This window comes from Talpa occidentalis, unplaced genomic scaffold (genome assembly GCF_014898055.3).
Source record: "Talpa occidentalis isolate TD23 unplaced genomic scaffold, MPIMG_talOcc4v2.1 talOcc4.3, whole genome shotgun sequence".
In the NCBI taxonomy this organism is placed as follows: Eukaryota; Metazoa; Chordata; class Mammalia; order Eulipotyphla; family Talpidae; genus Talpa; species Talpa occidentalis.
Genome location: NW_023603184.1, coordinates 91,331,317 through 91,345,506, shown reverse-complemented (window position 1 = coordinate 91,345,506; position 14,190 = coordinate 91,331,317). Strand labels below are relative to the sequence as shown.

At 34.8% G+C, this 14,190-nt stretch overlaps 1 protein-coding gene across 6 annotated transcripts in view; it reads left to right on the top strand.

The window, feature by feature from the left end:
* CCDC148 (coiled-coil domain containing 148) overlaps positions 1-14,190 on the top strand; it is a 249,751-nt gene that overhangs the window by 156,041 nt on the left and 79,520 nt on the right. For all 6 annotated transcript variants that reach the window (XM_054699743.1, XM_054699744.1, XM_054699742.1 and 3 more), the window contains one exon: positions 1,259-1,399. In XM_054699743.1, coding sequence (XP_054555718.1) covers positions 1,259-1,399 — 141 coding nt within the window. The remainder of the gene's footprint in view (positions 1-1,258; positions 1,400-14,190) is intronic.

The window sequence follows — 14,190 nt, the reverse complement described above, 5'->3', positions numbered from 1 at the left end:
ATATTTTATTAAATTTTTCATTTTATATATTATCATTAATGAGTCATGCCTGTAGCAAACACATACAGTATGCAGTAATTAATTGACAAATCTAGTTTTGTCCTTTTTTAGGAATTCTGCCTACCTGTCTCCCTCCTCTCTGCTTCCTTAACTACATGTATACACAGAATACATTACGTGGTTGTTATTATTTTGTTATTTTCATTGGTTTCCTGTATACAAAGATAATGCATATTTGTTGTAAAAATATCACTTGCACAGAAAGGTTTAAAGAGTGAAATTTTTAAAATTCTGTGAAATGATGCTATTCATAGATAGCCAGTATTGTTACTTTGGTAAACCCCCTTCTAAATCTCTTTCTATGCATAGATATATAGTTGAGATTTTATATAAATAATGCCATAATATTAATGTGGTTTTGCACCTGTTTTTTGCACTTAATAGTATGTTGTGGGACATTTTTATGTTAATGAATATAGCTATTAGCATCCTTTTTCAATGGTAGTCATTGTGTGAAGGTACCATAATTACTTTTAGCCATTGCCTGTTGTCAGACATTTAGTCTCTCCATTTTTTTGTTTAATCAGCCCTGCATTGAATATAGCTGTGAACAAATATTGTGTACTTGTTCAATAGATTGTCTTCTTTGAATAATTTCCCTGAAGTGGGTTTGTGGCACAAAGGTTATGCATTTCTTCTATTGTGATGCATACTTACATATTGCTCAGTACCTTCAGAGAAGGTGTATCAGTTCTACTTCTATCAGTAAAGCATACCTGTACCCAGAAAGTTCTTGCAAATATCTTAATTTTTTTTCTTCATTGAAGCTCGTTTTCTTCACTTACAAAATAAGTGATAAAGTATATCAGTGGTTCTTAAGCCTTTAGGATCTTAGCACCATTAAAGAATTTTAAAAATCTACTGAACTATTTTCCACAAAGCACACATGTGTAAAAGAGCAGAAATTTTTATACTATTTATGGGAATCATAGACTCTGAAGTCAATTTACAAACAATCCAGGATATCCTTAAATTCAAATAAAGAATCTCAGAATGAGGCAATTTTAAAGTTGCTTACTCCTTTTAGTACTAACACACACATGCACATGTTGAACACATGTCATATACTCATGCACACAAAGAATTTTAATTTTGTATCTGGAAAAACTTTGATATATACTTGATGTAGATCTTAGTCTTAAGATCTGTGAAATCACTTGAACATGCATGGTTATTGAAATGAATTCTATTTATTCAGGTTCTTCAGTGGCGAGTCCACCAGGAAGAGGTAGCAAGACTAGAAATGGAAATTTCTGCCAGAAGAAGAGAAAAGGAAGAGGAGAAAGAGAAATTGTGGAAGAAGAAGAAACTGTTGCAAAGAGAAGAGAAGAAAAAACAAGTATGAAATCTGCTGTTGCTGTGAATGTGTGAATGAATGTTTATTTGCCTGATTGAGCTTTGATTGATCTTAATGTTTGGCATGAAATTCTTATAGGCAGTTCTCAGAAAGATTCAAAAGGGTCTGGTGGAGTCAGTGTAAGTTTATTCGAGTTTCAAAGATTTGTGGACATGGAGAACTTGATTGACCTGCATGAGCACAGATACTTGTGATTAGAAGAGGTGATCTACATAAAGATAGGGGTGCGACTTTTGTTAGGTCTTACACTAAGAAAGGATGTGGCAAAGATCAGAAGGTTCTGGGATAGCATTTGGGTTGACTACAGTACAGAAAGTGATTGTCAAAAGATGTCATAAAAAAGGCCCTTTAAAGAAGTCACATCTGAATTTTTTTTTTCTTGACACAAATTCATCATTCTACTTTGGAGCAGACATTTATTTCCCAATTTTCAAAATATGAATTATAATATTTACAAATACATTTAAAATGGTTGCTGATAACCTGTGGAAAGTAAAACATATTTGAGGGGAGATTTTTGAAATATGTATGGGATATTTAAACATTTTTTTTGTTTACACATCACAGTTTATAGAATTTGCAGTAAAACATTTCTGCTGAAGATTTTGAGATTTTTTTTATAGAATTGCTGACTTCTGTGGAAATAGTTCACAAAAAGGCAATGAATGTTCAACTCTGTAACATAATGAAAGGGATCTCCATTAATCTATATACCTGTATGGAAATGATCTGCATGATACAAGAAATATTGTCTTTAGGAAATCTGCTTAAGGTGCTGAGAATGAGTAATTCATAGTTCTTTGTGGACAAACTTTTTTGTTTTTGTGAACACAGTTGACACTTTGCTATTCAGCCAACAGGGTTTATGAAACACTTGTCTAAAAGTTTTTGTTCAGAATTCACTTCTGGATGAATAAAGGTATTCAAATTTTAAAGCTGAGGCCAGGTTTTCTGCTTTTTTTATAATACCAGTTGTCATTCTTGCTTGTTCTTTGCTCTTAACTCAGCAAATTGGTATAGAGTCATGTAGTGTGGAGACAACATATGTAAAAGTTACATGATCATTTGACAAAATCAGCAGCTAAGAAGATGTAATTCACAGTTTAATTTCTAAGAATCTAAGTTGGATAGTTTCACCAGTTCCCTTCAAGAGAGTTCATAGTTAAAAGGAAGAATTGCATAAATGTCAGAAACTCATAATTATCAATCATGTTTCAAATAATGTATGTGAACTATGCCTCTCTATGGAAGATATTATTTTCTGTTATGTAACCGCAATAATGGAAACATATATCTTTATAGTTTTGTTGTCTACCTAAGCCGCTTTCATAGCACTTCCCATCTATGAATTGTTATGGCCATGAAAAGCAATGTATTTTAAAGTATCTGTTTACATGTAGTGAAATCTTAAGTGCCCTATAAAGAGATCGAGAAAAAGTTCCAATTTCCATGGGCTTACACAGATAGTGAAAGAGTACACATACTAACTAAATCAAATATTGAGAATTGGAGTATGTGCATTTAATTGTTAAATTAAATTTGAGTAGGGGAGGGCCTCCCCGGTGGCGCAGCGGTTGAGCGCTGGGTTGCGAAGCTGCCCGCGGCCTCTGCGGCGCCGGTTCGATCCCCGGCTGCTCCCCGGCCACCGGAGGAGGGTCCCACATGGCGTGCAGACTTCTCCTGCTGCCCGCTGCTCCCCTCAGCAGTGTACTTCGGTCCTTCTGCCTGCTCTGCTCCCCGCTCTGGCTCTGGTGAATTCTCTCACCCTCCCGCGCTTCTGACTGTACCCAGTGCATGTATAAACAAAACAAACAAACCAGCAAACAAATAAATAAAGCATGCCTCTATAAAAAAAAAAAATAAATAAATAAATTTGAGTAGGGGAATTGGCATATTTATTCAGGAGAAAATGGAGGTACATTGCTAGCTGTTTCCTTTGCATTCTGTAAGATTTGTGGAAGCAAGAGAAAGATATTTTGAAAGATGGGAGAGAACACTTTTTGAGCTAACAGATCAGCTATTGATATTTAACTTGAGATTTGGCTTGACACCAAAACAGCAATAACAGCAGCAAAACTAATAGTAATGTAAGGAATAATTAGACGATGATAATGGCTAGGTAATCAAAGGGCTATACCAAGTGCAACATAAAACAAGAAAGTACTTAGGCTGAGCATTTTAACACCATCATCATATGGGCAAATTAAACGTAAATACACTTTCCACAGGTTTGAATGCAAGATTGATTTTATACCTATGAGCATTAAGGAGGTATATTTTTAAGATTACTTTTAGTGGAAGTAATATTTGTGTTTTTGCTTTTCATGCTGAAGTAAAAAAATATGACTTCCTAAAAATATCTAATCTTTGAATTCCAGAAGCTTAAAATGTACCAAGTTTATATTTGGGGCATGCATTTTTACTATTATATTATATTTTTAAATGTAATATTTGGGTATTCCCATCTATTGCCACCATAGTGCTCTTGAAAACATATCAAATTCTCCATACCTAGAATACATTTTTTGACTTTAAATTTGCATGTTCCTAAACTGCGTGTAGGCATGATGTCACTGTGCTGCACTTTCTATCAAGGGACACAAGAAATGCCTATGAAACATGTTGTTTTAGTTACATAGATCATAGGAGACATTAAAGCATTTTTTAAAGCTCTAAACCAAATGCATTGTCAACTCTTGCAACTGTATAGGATAAGACATATTGTATTTTATTTTCTTTTTTAAAAACTTCTGATATTTAGAAGATTTTTTGAGTACAGAGGTTTATGTTGTAAACATATTAACAATCACCTAGCAATGAAAATGTTAGTTTTTTTTCAATTTTGTTTCAGATTTATTTTATTTTATAAATATATTTGATGATGTCTTTCGAGGCCTTCCACAATACCACTTCCCTTCTTACCTCCCCAAAGGCAATATTGATCATGAATTCTATTTCTGTCTTTTCAGGCCATATATTTTTTAACATTTTAATAGGTAGTATTCATTAAAAAAAAGTTAAAAGTAACAAAATATCATATAGTGTTATTGTATGGTATGTGCTTCTTCATTCAACCTTACATTTTTGAACTATACCGTTGTTTATACAAAAATCCTAGTTCACTCCTTTACTCTGCTGTGTAGTGTTCCACTGTAGAACAGGCTTACCATTTATCTTTCTTCTCTGTGTTTAACATTTAAGTTACCTGAGTTTTCTTTTTGCACCTGCCTTGTCCATATCTGCCATATTGTGTGTGAATAGTGTTATCTAGGGTATGTGTAGGAGGGGAGTTATTATTGAAAGATTTGTGTGTTTTCAAATTTATAAGAATATTTTCAACTTATATTACAACAATCCTTTTTTAATTTGGCCAATCTAGTAAATGTGGAAAATAGCTCATTAATGTTTTCTAAATTATTTTTATTTATGTTTAATGGAGGTGATATTTGGATACCCCATCAGGTAATACCACTATACTGTACCCACCACCAACTCACCCATAGTCCACCAACATAATCAATTGTGCCTCCTTCACTGTTTGTTCTCTCATTAATGTTTTAAACTTTATTCTCCTGAGGATTTGTGAGACTGAAAATCTCATGTTAACTAGGCAATTTTCTTCCTGTTAATTGCTTATTCATACTTTTTGTCCATTTGTTTATTTTTTCTTTATTAATCTGTAGTAATATATATTTTTGTAAATTCTAGACACATTCTTTGTTGTCACATACATGGGTTGCAAATACATTTTGTGAAAATAGGTCATTTGCCTCTAAATTTTACCTGTTGTATCTGTAGTTTCATGGAAATTTGAAATGATAAAAAGAATTGTGAATTCTGTTTTCCTTTGTGAATTCTGATCATCTCTTCAGTGGGATCATCTCTTCAGAGAGTTTATATATTTGCTTCTGCTAAGGTCCTATCCATTTTACTTATTTGGGACCAATTGGTTTATTAATGTTGAAACTTGTGACCTATGCTATGAGTTTGAAGTGTGTGCTAACTTAGCACTCATACACTGCCCAGCTAGGGTACTGGGCAGGATTCTGACCAGGATTCAGGATTCTGACCAGAATTCCGTATTCAAGTCTCCTTTCACTTTCCTGACAAGTGATCGTGTATATTGAGTCCCCACTGTGAATACGGACAAATCCTACATGACTTACTGCTATTTGAAAATAGCTTTATTCCAGTTCCTGTACACAAAGGTCCCACAACTAATCTTAAAGGCCCAACCACTAGGTGCTCAGGTCTATCTTTAGCTCAGTTTTCCCAAGAGTCACTTAGTATTGACTCTTTCTCAGTGCACTGACTTTGAATTCCATCTTGATTTTCAGCTCTGGGGCATATTGTGTGTGTGTGTGTGTGTGTGTGTGTGTGTGTGTGTGTTGTATTATAGTTTGTCCAAAATATCCATTTGTTAAAAGTGAGAAAGGAGATTTCAGTGTCAACTCACACATACTGACCAAAGTTCTGACTACCTTTATATACAGTAAACACCACTTAGATTGCTTTAGCTATTTTATATGTTAGAGATAAATTTTAGTTCTTCAGAATTTAAGAGCATCTTGGCAGAAATCTACTTCCCCACCTTAGGCAACTCTTCCTGACTTGAGTCTGGTTTCTTTCTGATTTGCTCTGATATATCTGGTGTGCCTGGCTTTCTCTTCTCACAAAAGAGCAGCAATAGAGATCAAGAAACTATGCTGCCTTAGGATTTTGAAAAAGCGAGCAGCTTACTCCTAATTCCTCTTCCCAGAAATTTGTGTTTTGGAGTCCATTTGCTGCAATAATAATTTAATTTGTATCCTATGCCAAAATTTACCCTGATCCTAAAAAGCATCTTTCAAATCTGCCTTTATATTATTAGATCACATTTTTTTGTGCTTTAAAATTTTAAACATATTATCTGGTTTTCATAATTTTATCTCAAGACTCAAGGAAAAGCATCGTGTGTGTGTGTGTGTGTGTGTTATAAGTGCTATATATGTAATTGAGGTGATAATAATCTAAAACATTGCTTGTGTTTTGCAGGTACAGGATTTCCCCTTCAGGTGTTGTTATCACTCACAATCCACTACCAAGACACCCATAATCTACCTCTACAGTTCATTGTGCTCTCTCCTCACTCTGTTATCAGCGTTTTCCCTCCTCACTCTCTGGTAGCCTCAGTTCTGCCATCAGATTTCTAAGTTTGCTATTAGTTTGGCTTTATCTAACCCTTTGTTTCATTTCTCTAGACTCCACATATATGTGACACCATCTGGTATTTGTCTTTCTCCTCCTGATTTATTTTACTTAATATAACTCACTCCAATTCCATCTATGTTGTTGCAAATGGCAAGAAATTAGCTCTTCTGTCCATTTTTTTATTGAATTATTTGCTTTCTTTTTGTTAAGTTGTATGAGTTATTTGTAGATCTTGGATATCAGTCCCTTGATGGAAGTATGGTGTACAAATATTTGCTCTCATTCAGTAGGGTGTCTTTTTGTTTTAGTGACAGGTTTTTGTTGTTGTTTTGTTTTGCTTGCTGTGCAGAAGTTTTTTAGTTTGATGTAGTTCCAATTGTTTATTTCTTTTTTTCCCCTTGCTGTTGGAAATGAATTCACAAAGACATCTCTGAAGCCTATGTTGTAGTGTGTTGCCTATATTTTCTTCTATATATTATATGGTTTCAGGTCTTACATTCATGCTTTTTATCCTTTTTGAATTGCTTTCTGTGTATGGGGTGAGACGGTGGTCTAGTTTCATTTTTTTGCATGTGTCCATCCAGTTTTTCCAGCACCTTTTATTGAAGAGGCTTCCCATGTTCCAGTGTATATTCTTTACTCTTTTGTCATAGATTGACGGTCCATATAGGTGTGGGTTTATTTCTGATCGCTCAGTTCGATTCCACTTGTCTGTGTGTCAGTTTTTGTTCCAGTACCACATTGATTTGATTATTGTTGCCCTTAGTATATTTTGACACCACAATTCTTTTTTGTCAGGATTGTTTTGTCTATTTGGTATCTTTTGTGATTCCACACGAATTTCAGTATTGTTTGTTCTATTCCTTTGAAGAAAGCCATCAGAACTTTAATGGGGATAGCACTAAATCTGTTATTGCTTTGGGTAAGATGGTCATTTTGATAATGTCAATTCTTCCAATCCATGAGCAGGGAATAACTTTCTTCTATTTCTTTTAACCATGTCATATAGTTTTATTTCTATATTTCCTTAAACGCCTTTGTTAAGTTTGCTCCTAGGTATTAAATCTTTTTTATTTAATTATAAGTGGGATTTTTTTTTCTTTTTTCTTCCTCTTCTAGCAAATTGTTTGCATATAGGAAGACAGCTGATATTTGTGTATTGATTTCATAACCTGCCACATTGTTGAACTGATTTATTGTTTCAATTAATAGTCAGGTCTTTGTATGTATATTATCATGTCATCTACAATACTAATAGCTTTACTTCTTCTTTCCTAACTTGGATTCCTTTGATATATCTCTCTTGCCTAATTACTCTACCTAGGACTTCCAATACTATGTTGAATAGTGACAAAAGTGGACATCTTTGTCTACCAAATATTAGAAATGCTTCCAGTGTTTCACCATTGAGAGTGATGTTAGCTGTGGGTTTGCCATAACTGGCCTGTATTATAGGTGAGGTATGTTCCATCTATTAGCATTTTTTTCAAGGGTTTTCATCTAAATGAATGTTGTATCTTATCAAATGCTTTTTAGGCATCCATTGATATAATCATATGATTTTTTATCATTCCTTTTATTGATGTGTTGAATTACTGTGACAGATTTTTGGATGCTGAACCATCCTTGTGTCCCTGTAATAAATTCCACTTGATCATGGTGTATAATCCTTTTTTGCATTGTTGGATTTAGTTTGTGAAGATTTTGTTGAAGACTTTTTCATCTGTATTCATTAGGGAAATCGTCCGTAATTTTCTCTTTTGTGTGTTGTCTTTGCCTGTTTTTTTGGTATTATATAATTTGGTATTGGCCTCATAAAAAGTGTTTGGAAGTATTCCCTCTTTCTCAATTCTTGGAAGGATTTGAGAAGGGTAGGTATATCATCGGTGAAGGTCTGGAAGAACTAATTTGTGACACCATTTGGTCTTTGACTTCAGTTTCATGTAAGACTTTTAATTACTGTTTTGATTTCTCAAGGAAATTTTTAATTCATGAGTTATTAGGTGATAATGGCACTATTTCAGAGCATCTGTCCACTTTTGAAATTATTTTCATAATAAAAATCAAAAGGCAAAACCTTTCCATAACCTCTTCCGAGGAGCTATTGTAAGAAATAACATTACTGTGTTAGATGAAGTTTAAAACTCATGTGATGTAATACTGGTCCCAGCACTCGATGTAGCTCTTCGGGTGGCTTGAATAATATAATAATTGCTCTGTATGATAGTCTTTCAGGAGGGTTTGTTTTTCCATGATACTTGGAGTTCCATGGTATACAAGGCAAAAGTAGTTTCAGTCTTGTTCCCAGAATGGAGATTTTAGGCAAGACTCACTTAAAAATCTCACATAAAAATATCCCTTCCCTAGCCTTTCCTATTACAATTCTCTTGTGATTTTAGCCAAGTTCTAACCCAACATTAAAACCACCCACACTGTATGACTGAGGAGTAGGGAGTATTGTCAGAAAAGTAAGAATAACTCCACTGGACTTTTTAACCTCTAGCTTTACTTCAGAGATATTTCTGGGGGAAAAGTTATCATTTTGTGATCTCCTTGCCTCTTATGATATCATAACAGAAAAGACTCAGGCTTCAGAAGGACTTTGGCATGTGGGTACCCCCTTTGCCCTCAGGTGACCTAGAAAATACCTAGAATTACACTCATCCTATAGATAACCAGGGGAGAGGAGAAGTAGTCCAAAGCAATATGGGATAGACTCTCAGAAACAGAATGTAACCCAGATCACTGGAACAATACTGTTTTTAAGAGATCTAAGAAGCTCTGTGCTGATGAGGAAATCTAGAGCAATTCCCTAATTTAGGTCAAAGCCATTCCCTCTGCGTGGGAATTTGTGGGTTCTTATAAGGACAATTTGTTGTGAAATTTTTCTTAATCTAATATACTAACTAAAGAGTAAAGTGTGGGAAAAATTGTAAACAGAGGAATGATTTAACAACAACAACAACAAAAACCCCAGACTTTAAACTCTGATTCTCTAGAATTACAGGAACTTTGAGGAGTCAACGAATGACCTGTGGTAGGTAGACTTCTAGGAATGGCCTTGAGATTATCTGCTCCTCAGCCATATAATATGCATCCTATATAGTCACCAGGACTGTAAACACCATGGATTTGGTTACATAATATAACCAAATTGGCACAGACAACCTTAAGATAGGGAGATTACCCATATAGCCTTAACATAATCATATGAGCTCTTTAAAAGCAGAAGAGAGTTTTCTCTGACTGGTTACAGGAGGAAGAGTCAGAAATCTGAAGCACACGAAGATTGAGGGGGTCATCTGACAAGGAAAAGAGGTCACCTCTAGGATGTGAGAGTGGGCTGACATATTCAAAAAGGGAATGGGAACCTATAACCTGTGTGTAGTCTTATAACAATTTGAAACTGAATTCTGCCAAAATAAGAATGAGAGTAGAAGCAGATTTTTCTCTAAGACATCTAGATGAAACCTCAATTTTGTCAAACCTTGATTTCATCCTTGTGATATCATGAGCAGAATACAGCCATACCATGCTGGACTTATTTCTGACTTATTCATTTCTTAGCTCAGAATCCTGTGTTGTTTTAAGCTCTTAAATTTGTAATAAATCATTATACAACAGTTAAAAACTAATATGGATTATGGTATCTTGAAGTTAAATGCTGTCATAGCAAGTACCTAAAAATGTGGAAATGGTTTTAGAATAGGGAGTGTGGGGAAGCTGGAAGGATTTTGAGGTGTATGATTGAAAAAGACTACAATGTCTTTAGAAGGAAAGATTTAGAATATTATTGGGAATGAGAGAATAGAATCATTGTTTTTTTTAAAAAAAGAGATTTATTTATTAATACAAGAACTGGGGTACAGGTCAGAGGCATGGGAGGGTGAGAGAATTCACCAGAGAGGGCGGGGAGCAGAACAGGCAGATGGACCGAAGACACTGCTGAGGGGAGCAGCGGGCAAGGCAGGAGAGGTCTGCCCCGCCATGTGGGTTTCTCCCTTGCCGGCCAGGAATTGGACCCATGCTGCAGAGACTGTGGACAGCTCCACAGCGCAGCACTCAACCTGTTGCGCCATGGGGGAGGCCCAAGAGTAGAATCATTGTTGTATGGGAACAGAAAGCCTAAGAAAATTCTATCATGAAAATAAGTGGAAAACTTTCTTTAGTAATTAACTTCATATGTGATAAATTAAGATTTCCAAAGTGTTTAATATACTACCTGGGTTTTTTTGTTTGTTTGTTTGATTTTTGTTTTACTAACCCCCTCATGGAGTATTCATGAAGACCTCACCTTGGGGTGACTTAGGATAGTACCTCTGCCCTCTTTCATGTATAGATGCTCTCTTATATCCTCATCCTTTATCAACAAACCATACTTTGAGCATTTTCTTCATAGTAGCCATGCTGGTCAGATTGCTTCATAGTATGAATACCTCAAATCTAATTTTCCCAAAATATATTCTTATTTTTTCCTCCAAATGTACTTCTTTCCCAATACTACTGTTCTCAACAAATAGAAGTTAATTATCCTAGTGTTCAGATCAAAAGCCTTTATATTTTCTTTGACTCTTATTCCTCCTCTCTCACAGCTTAAACCTTCATCTATCATAAAGAGCAGACACACTTTTCAAATCAAAACTGTTAAAATAATCACTTGATCTACTCCATTTCTCTGTGCCCTCCTTTTCTATTTTCACTCTCTCCCTTCAGTCTATTTTCACACAACAGTCAGGATGATGTTTTAAAAACTTATATCAGATTATGTGACTTCCTGTCCTACGCTCCCTTCCCAAACCTCTGGCTTCATTATATCTTGAATTTCATGTCCTACCAGTTTTCCCCTCACTCATTCTCCAGATATCATAGCTTTGTTCCTCCTACTCAAATGCCCTAGCACATGACCCCTTAGCTTTTTGCACTGGTGATTCCCTCTGCCTGGAAAACTTCTCTCCCAGACACATGCATAACTCACTATCTTACTTCATTCAGGGCACCACTCAAATGTTATCAAAGAGAACATACTTGAGTGCCAAACTTAAAATAACATCACCCTTCCCTGTTAGTCTGTCCATTTACCCTGCTTTATTTTCCTTTTAGCATTTATCATTCCTCAACATCTATCAATTTATTTATTGACTGTTTCCAATGTCTAGCACAATGTGCTCAATGAATATTGGTTGAATGAATGAATTTAATGAATGAGCAATATACAACTATATGTTAATGTTGTGGTATAGAATAAAACATGTCAAACAGGGAGGTGCTAACAATGTGGGAGGCCTGAGGCAAGTTATACAGGTTCTGTGGGATTTTGCCTCCTCAATTGTAAAATAAGGTATTTGGATTTAAGATTGCTAAAATCCCCTCAGCTCTAAGAAGTCATGATTGAATGACTCCGAGGTTTGCTTACTTTTCACTCTCCCTAATAATTCAGGCTTTGAAATACAACATCTTCAGTATCGACACTCCCTTCTTAATGAATATTGAAAAGAGGGAAATTAAACAAGATTACAGCCAAATTCATTTTAGCAATATCAACCTGTGACATGTTCATTAATGTAATATTTCAATGCCCATATTTAAAATAGACCAATTCCTAAAGAAGACATGACAGTTATTTTTTAACCCACCTGGCATTTCAATTAACAGAGCAATAACTAATGTGTTTACCCCAGCTCACTATCTTGGCTCATCATATTATAAGGACATAAGACTACATCACCACAGCAGAAAACAGCAATTGCCAATTTGAGTCAGCAGCTCTGCTTTGAAAAAGAATGTTCACGTAAGTGATCAAAGTGAACAGCACCTAAAAGAGACAATTTATGATGAAAGGCAGTAATATTATTGGGCTGGGTGTCTTCCTCTTGAGTCACATCTACTTTCCATTCTGCTCTGTAGCCAGTGGTGGTGTCCTGTAGGGCTTTCTTGCCCACTGGCTTCTGAATATGCTGCCTGGGTTTTTTTTTTCTATTTGATTCAAAGTGGAACATTGATGAAAAAATGTGGGAGGACACAGTGAGGTTGGGAAAATTGCTCCCTGAGCTCCTTGCCTTGCCGAGTTGTGTTTGACTGACTGTGTCCTCTAGCAAAGGTCTCAGCTCCTGTCAGGTGACCCTTCCCATACAGTCTTCTCTGACTCTGGTCTAAGATAAAGCAATTCAGCAACTAGATGATCTCATGTGATTGCCCTGCATTCCAACCATCCTTTGTTAATTGTCCCGTTATTACATTCTTTGAATTTATCCTAATTTTGAGTGTGCCATCTGTTTCCTATTAAGAATCATTAAAATAGAAAATCAGTAAAAGAAAGACAAAAAATTAAAAGGATGGGAATATAGTTATGTCAGCAAACCAAGACTAAAAAGGGGTACTGCAATTGAACACGGTTAAAGTTAAAAGGAAGCGTTTAGCTCTTATTTGCTAATAATAGACAACATCCCAGTGTGTCAGGAGCTGGCAGCATGTATTGAGGGAAGTGAGGCAAAAGACCCAGTGGATAGGATTTTCCATAGAAATTTTATAGAAGAATCTAAATCAATCCTCATATGATATGCATTGATGTTTATACAGCCTGTGGTATAAAATTAAATCACTGTTCCGTGAAACTTTTCTATAGAAAGTCAAAGTGAAGCCTATGCAAGGTGATACAAACAAAAACATATACAGGAATATATATATAATATATATATTATTACCATCTGAAGATACAGAAATAGAATTTGAAGATTTCGGGAATTAATATTTAGTCTCATAAATGTTCCTTCTAAATATTGATTTTTCTCGGACAGATTTTATTAAAAAATCCTTTTGTAATTATAAGGTATTTTATGCCCATTTTGAATAGTTTGGAAAATATCAATAAGCATAAAAATATAATAAAAATTACCCCAAATCCTAAATCCCTACTAAAAGAAAATTGTTAACAATATCCTTATAACTTTTTTCTATATAATCAGGGGCTTTAAGTATAGCAACACTTCATATATATTTTTTAACCTGATTTTTTCTCATTTATCAATATAGTTTGAATATTTTCTCCTGTTTTGCTACCACATAATTTTTAGTGACTGCATAGGTTTGCATCATGTGAAATGTTGCATTTAACCAATTTCTCAGTTTGGAGTATTATATTACTTCTAATTTTTTTACACTTTAAAGCTATAATGAGCATACTAGTATAAAAATCTTCACTACATCTCTGCTTAATAACTACTGAAAGTTTGTTTCTTAATTCTTAAATTTGCTAGTTATTTTCTTATTTGTTCTTCAGAAAGAGTATGACAGTTTGACCTTTAAGCAATTGATGTGCTTAAATTGTTTATCAGATTGGAGATTGGTTGAAAAAAGTTCAAGTTTAAAGCACTAATAAGTAGCTAAAATGTAAGTAGTCTTGATGCGGACTCAGAAGAGTTTCGTTAAATTCAAATAACCAGGCAGGAAGGTGATAAAATTGACTACCTATTGTGAAAACCAAAGATCTAACTTTGATTTCTTATCGATGTAGCATTTTCCCATGTTGGCAGGAAGAATGTCCTGCAAAATAATTCTTTTGGAGCCATATTTTTTTATTATCCTTC